This window comes from Entelurus aequoreus, linkage group LG14 (assembly GCF_033978785.1).
Source record: "Entelurus aequoreus isolate RoL-2023_Sb linkage group LG14, RoL_Eaeq_v1.1, whole genome shotgun sequence".
NCBI classification, from domain to species: Eukaryota; Metazoa; Chordata; class Actinopteri; order Syngnathiformes; family Syngnathidae; genus Entelurus; species Entelurus aequoreus.
This window is the reverse complement of record NC_084744.1, coordinates 55,537,245-55,544,429: the sequence shown is the minus strand read 5'-3', so window position 1 is coordinate 55,544,429 and position 7,185 is coordinate 55,537,245. Positions and strand designations below refer to the sequence as shown.

The 7,185-nt window shown below is 35.9% G+C and overlaps 1 protein-coding gene across 3 annotated transcripts in view; it reads right to left on the bottom strand.

Annotated features, from left to right (window-relative positions):
- LOC133665067 (serine/threonine-protein kinase tousled-like 1-B) overlaps nt 1–7,185 on the bottom strand; it is a 66,347-nt gene continuing 59,162 nt past the window's right edge. For all 3 annotated transcript variants that reach the window (XM_062070235.1, XM_062070234.1, XM_062070236.1), the window contains exon 21: nt 1–2,160. In XM_062070235.1, coding sequence (XP_061926219.1) covers nt 1,999–2,160 — 162 coding nt within the window. In that variant the 3' untranslated portion in view covers nt 1–1,998. The remainder of the gene's footprint in view (nt 2,161–7,185) is intronic.

Sequence of the window (7,185 nt, the reverse complement as noted above, 5' to 3'; positions counted from 1 at the left end):
TTTCAGTTATTTCACCTTTTTTTTTTGTGTTAAGTACATAACTCCACATGTGTTCATTCATAGTTTTGATGCCTTCAGTGACAATCTACAATGAAAATACTGTATATAGTGTGATATATTTGGGAGGGTTATAATCTTTTTATGGCTGTTAAGTAGAGGAGTGGCTTTTTTTGTAAACAAACGTGCCACAGCGTCAATTCCAGTCTTTCAATAATTTCTTCAGAACCAAAATATATATTTACATTACATATAGGCTATTATTTGTGCACTAGTGACAAGTGACGCACCGAAAATGTGATCTTAAATAAAACTTTGCTCACCGAGACGTCGTGATGAAATGATTCACTTCCTGTGGCGACTGCGTCTTTTCCGGCCGGCGCACACGAGTGACGTAGCTCCCACTAAGGGGTGTCAAACTCAGTTTAGCTCAGGGGCCGCTTGGAGGAAAATCTGTGCTAGACTATTAAAATCATGGCATTAAAACTAAAAACAAACATCAGATTTTTCTATTTTTGGCCAAAATAAGACAAAGAAAACAAACACGTTCTGAAAATATTACAATAAAAAATATACAAAAAAATAATTTATAGTAAATTTAAGTTAAGATCCATGAAGTAAAGAAGAAAGTGAATAACTGAATACATTTACATATGCATAAAAATGTGTTCTTTTTTAATGAATTAACGTTTATGACAACCTTTTTCCAGAACACACTATAGAATGTGAGTTATGTCCTACGCAGTGGCCTAGTGGTTAGAGTGCCCGCCCTGAGATGGGTAGGTCGTGAGTTCAAACCCCGGCCGAGTCATACCAAAGACTATAAAAATGGGAGCCATTACCTCTCTGCTTGGCACTCAGCATCAAGGGTTGGAATTGGGGGTTAAATCACCAAAAATGAATCCTGGGCGCGGCCACTGCTGCTGCTCACTGCTCCCCTCACCTCCGAGGGGGTGATCAAGGGTGATGGGTCAATAATTTCGCCACACCTAGTGTGTGTGTGTGACAATCATTGGTACTTTAACTTTTAACAGGATAATGCATACATTTATCATTTGCTTACAAAAAGGTGGGACTCCCAACAATTTACTGGGGGACCCCATTTTTATGACTTGATGCGACCCCATTTTGAAAATTCCTAGCACCAACACTGCTGGAGTATTGTACGTGCAAAACAGCAGCAAGGGCCACTTCTAATACTAATCAAATATCATCCCGGGGGCCATAAATCATTCATTCACGTGCCTTGACTTTGACACCCCTGCCCTAGACTAACTGAAAAAAAATCACATTCAGGTCTCATTGCGTTTAGTCTGAAGTCCCATTTGAAAAGAGCAGATTCAGGACTACTTCTTGATGCCAAAAGATCAGATTTGAAACACTTTGGAGCGTTTAGACTGGCAAATAAATGAGATGTGGTGTGCAGTGTAAACGTGTACTTGATGTTTCTGTTTACAAGCGTTCCCCTCCACATGGAAGCCAAACAATAATGCGTGCGGATGGCCAAAAGATAAGGGGGTGACACGTTAGGGCAACACGTGCAGCAGCAAAAAGGTTCCGGGAGTAAGAAGCGAGGAGGAGTCTTTAGCGAGGAAGTGGGTGACACATACAACACGAGTAAAAATGCGGACCGAGGAACTTTTCTGGCTTCACGACAAAAAAAGTCACAATCTGAGTGGGAAGTGCAAATCAACTCCAGATTGTTTATCTGGATTTTTTTTTTTTTGGACAATGAGATGCACGAATCCTTTTACTCTTCCGCATCTCCAAGTCATCGTCCTCCCACACTTACCTTATGAAGTGGAAGTTAGTCAATGAACATCCATCTTGCTCTTATTGCAGCGTTCATAGTTCAAGCAGGATCTCTAACACTCTCTGCTAACTCATCCTTTTCTGGAAGCGCTCTGGTTTTTCCCGTTAAAATCCACATTTCCCTCCATCCTGCCCCACAGAGGAGGGAGGCCGCATGGGTCGGTCGGTCGGGCGTACCTCGGGAGGCGATCAGAAGGTGGTGAGCGAGGAGGCGAGCGATGAGGCGGCCGGCTGCAGGGCGCTGGACGAGTTTGTGCGCCTTATGTGCGGCAGGAGGTAGGAGTCCGAGCACAGCTGGTGCACGTCGAAGCGGTCCTCCTTACGGTAGGCCAGGCAGCGGCGGATAAACGCCTGTAGGGGAGGGGGAGCAGTTTAAAATGAGCATTTTCTTTTACTCAATGTGTACCTAATGAAGTGTCCGTGTGATGTAATACTTAGTACTACACACACTTTCTAATGCAGGGTTACGATTAGAGATGTCCGATAATATCGGCCAATAAATGCTTTAAAATGTAATATCAGAATCGCTTTTTGTTTTGTTTTTATTAAATCCACATAAAAAACACAAGATACACTTACAATTAGTGCACCAACCCAAAAAACCTCCCTCCCCCATTTACACTCATTCACACAAAAGGGTTGTTTCTTTCTGTTATTAATATTTCTGGTTCCTACATTATATATCAATATATATCAATACAGTCTGCAAGGGATACAGTCCGTAAGCACACATGATTGTGCGTGCTGCTGGTCCACTAATAGTACTAACCTTTAACAGTTCATTTTACTCATTTTCATTCATTACTAGTTTCTATGTAACTGTTTTTATATTGTTTTACTTTCTTTTTTATTCAAGAAAATGTTCATAATTTATTCATCTTATTTTATTTTATTTTATTTTTAAAAAGGACCTTATCTTCACCATACCTGGTTGTCCAAATTAGGCATAATAATGTGTTAATTCCACGACTGCATATATCGGTATCGGTAATTAAGAGTTGGACAATATCGGAATATCGGCAAAAAAGCCATTATCGGACATCCCTAGTTACGATGACATTCAATATGTACCTGATGAAGTGTGTGTGTGTGTGTGTGTGTGTGTGTGTGTGTGACATAATACCCTTAGTACTACACACATTTCCTAATGTAGGCTTTCTATGACATTCAATATGTACCTAATGAAGTGTCCGTGTGATGTAATACACTTAGTACTACACACACTTACTAATGCAGGGGTACGATTAGAGATGTCCGATATCGGCCAATAAATGCTTTAAAATGTAATATCGGTATCGTTTTTTTTTTATTATCAGTATCTTTAAAAAAAAAAATTAAATCAACATAAAAAACAGAAGATACACTTACAATTAGTGCACCAACCCAAAAAACCTCCCTCCCCCATTTACACTCATTCACACAAAAGGGTTGTTTCTTTCTGTTATTAATATTCTGCTTCCTACATTATATATCAATATATATCAATACAGTCTGCAAGGGATACAGTCCGTGAGCACACATGATTGTGGTCCACTAATAGTACTAACCTTTAACAGTTCATTTTACTCATTTTCATTCATTACTAGTTTCTATGTAACTGTTTTTATATTGTTTTACTTTCTTTTTTATTCAAGAAAATGTTTATAATTTATTTATCTTATTTTATTTTATTGTATTTATTTTTTTAAAAAGGACCTTATCTTCACCATAGCTGGTTGTCCAAATTAGGCATAAAAATGTGTTAATTCCACGACTGCATATATATCAGTATCGGTTGATATCGGTATCGGTAATTAAGAGTTGGAAAATATCGGAATATCGGCAAAAAAGCCATTATCGGACATCCCTATTTACGATGACATTCAATATGTACCTAATGAAGTGTGTGTGTGACATAATACACTTAGTACTACACACACTTCCTAATGTAGGGTTGCTATAACACGTACATGTTAAGGATGTGCCGATACGATACCCATATCGGGGTCAATACAGATATTGATCTAATATATCAGCAGAAGTCAAACAAACTGTTGTATTGTAGAGTGAAATGTTAGAAAAGGTGAGTCAAACAACAATGGTAGGTAGGAAAATTTGAACCTATCAAAAACCGTGTGGAATGGACTTGACTTGAGAGTAGAGTGGATATTGTTTTCAGGCGACACCTAGTGGTCACAATAATTCATCAACTCAAGCTCATCAAGTAGTAAATTTAGGTTATTCAAACTTGTTTGTTACTGGGTACTTTCTAATACGCTTTTTGGAGACTGTGTAAGTAGTATGCAACTATAATTACTTGATATTTGTTTATATTAACAAAAGTGCTGTTTTACATGGCAATGTTGTGTAGCTGCTAAGTCCTAATAGCATGTTAACCTTTTGTAAATAACTGGATTAAAAAAGTGTTATTGCTGATGATAAAACAGTCTGACTGTTATTAAAACAATCAGCTTCATCTTCTGACACTCCTCCTTCGACTCCCATCCTTACACGCTACAATATTTCTTTAAAAAAAACACCAAAGTAATATTTTGATGCAAAAATAATTTTAAAAATGACATTTCCCATGCCTGTACATAGAAAATGTGTAGTTACAGTCGTGGTCAAAAGTCGACATACACGTGTAAAGAACATAATGTCATGGCTGTCTTGAGTTTCCAATCATTTCTACAACTCTTATTTGTTTGTGATAGAGTGATTGGAGCACATACTTGTTGGTCACAAAAAAACATTCATGAAGTTTGCTTCTTTTATGAATTTATTATGGGTCTACTGAAAATGTGCTGGGTCAAAAGTATACATACAGCAATGTTAATATTTGCTTACATGTCCCTTGGCAAGTTTCACTGCAATAAGGCGCTTTTTTGACCACTCCTCTTGACAAAATTGGTGCAGTTCAGCTAAATGTGTTGTTGTTCTGACATGGACTTGTTTCTTTTGACATCACATGGGCAAAGATAAGACCTTCTGGAGGAAAGTTCTGGGGTCAGATGAAACAAAAATTGAGCTGTTCGGCCACAATACCCAGCAATATGTTTGGAGGAGAAAAGGTGAGGCCTTTAATCCCAGGAACACCATTCCTACCGTCAAGTATGGTGGTGGTAGTATTATGCTCTGGGCCTGTTTTGATGCCAATGGAACTGGTGCTTTACAGAGAGTAAATGGGACACAAAAAGTAGTACTTTTACTCAATATGATAGTAAGGTTCTTAGGATCCTGAGATAATGCGAAAAAAGCAATAAAAATGTATTCCAACATTTCTCCTAAACCAAACATGCCAAATGTCTAAAAATGCCTGTAATATTGAATCCATGTGAGTTTTACTAGAATCAGTTGTTTTTGTAAGGTTTGCAAATACAAAAATTAGGTTTTATTCATTTTGACAGTTATTTAAACATAACTCCTAAACCACACATGAAAAATGGCTAATAGTGCCTGAATTAATTCATACTTGTGAGTTTTACTTAAAACATATCCTTTTTTAAATCTTGCAAACACAAAAAGTAGTTTTTAACTCAATATGACAGTATAACTGCCATACTCAATATGACAGTTATTTAAACATAACTCCTAAACCACACATGAAAAATGGCTAATAATGCCTGAATTGGTGCATACTTGGGAGTTTTACTCAAAAACATGTGCTTATTTTAAGGCTTGCAAACACAAAAAGTAGTTTTTTACTCAATATGACAATAATGTTCTTAGAATCCTGAGATAATGCGAAAAAAGCAATAAAAATGTATTCCAACTTAACTCCTAAACCAAACATGCAAAATGTCTAAAAATGCCTGTAATATTGAATCCATGTGAGTTTTACTAGAATCAGTTGTTTTTGTAAGGTTTGCAGTATACAAAAATTAGGTTTTACTCACTATGACAGTATAACATAACTCCTAAATAAAACATGCAAAATGGCTAATAATATGTGGAGAAATGTATCTTGGTTAGTTTTACTAGCAAAATGATCTTTTGTAAGGTTTGCAAAGACACAAGTTAGTTTTTTTACTCAATATGACAGTATAACTGCCATACTCAATATGACAGTTATTTAAACATAACTCCTAAACCACACATGAAAAATGGCTAATAGTGCCTGAATTAATGCATACTTGTGAGTTTTACTCGAAACATATGCTTTTTTAAATCTTGCAAACACAAAAAGTAGTTTTTTACTCAATATGACAATAATGTTCTTAGAATCCAGAGATAATGCGAAAAAAGCCATAAAAATGTATTCCAACTTAACTCCTAAACCAAACATGCAAAATGGCTAATAATGTCTGGAGAAATGTATCTTGGTTAGTTTTACTAGAAAAATGATCTTTTGTAAGGTTTGCAAAGACACAAGTTAGTTGTTTTACTCAATATGACAGTATAACTGCCATACTCAATATGACAGTTATTTAAACATAACTCCTAAACCACACATGAAAAATGTCTAATGTCTGAAATAATGCATCCTTGTGAGTTTTACTCAAAATATATGCTTTTTTTAAGGCTTGCAAACACAAAAAGTAGTTTTTTACTCAATATGACAATAATGTTCTTAGAATCCTGAGATAATGCGAAAAAAGCAATAAAAATGTATTCCAACTTAGCTCCTAAACCAAACATGCAAAATGTCTAATAATGCCTGTAATATTGAATCCATGTGAGTTTTACTAGAATCAGTTGTTTTTGTAAGGTTTGCCGTATACAAAAATTAGGTTTTACTCACTATGACAGTATAACATAACTCCTAAATAAAACATGCAAAATGGCTAATAATATGTGGAGAAATGTATCTTGGTTAGTTTTACTAGAAAAATGATCTTTTGTAAGGTTTGCAAAGACACAAGTTAGTTTGTTTTACTCAATATGACAGTTATTTTAACATAACTCCTAAACCACACATGAAAAATGGCTAATGCATACTTGTGAGTTTTACTCAAAACATATGCTTTTTTAAGGCTTGCAAACACAAAAAGTAGTTTTTTACTCGATATGACAATAATGCGAAAAAAGCAATAAAAATGTATTCCAACTTAACTCCTAAACCAAACATGCAAAATGGCTAATAATGTCTGGAGAAATGTATCTTGGTTAGTTTTACTAGAAAAATGATCTTTTGTAAGGTTTGCAAAGACACAAGTTAGTTTTTTTACTCAATATGACAGTTATTTAAACATAACTCCTAAACCACACATGAAAAATGTCTAAAAATGCCTGAAATCTTCAGGACAAGCTAAAATCATCAACCCGGAGGTTGGGTCTTGGGCGTAGTTGGGTGTTCCGGTGAAACTTGCCAAGGGACATGTAAGCAAATATTAACATTGCTGTATGTATACTTTTGACCAAGTCACATTTCCAGTAGACCCATAATAAATTCATAAA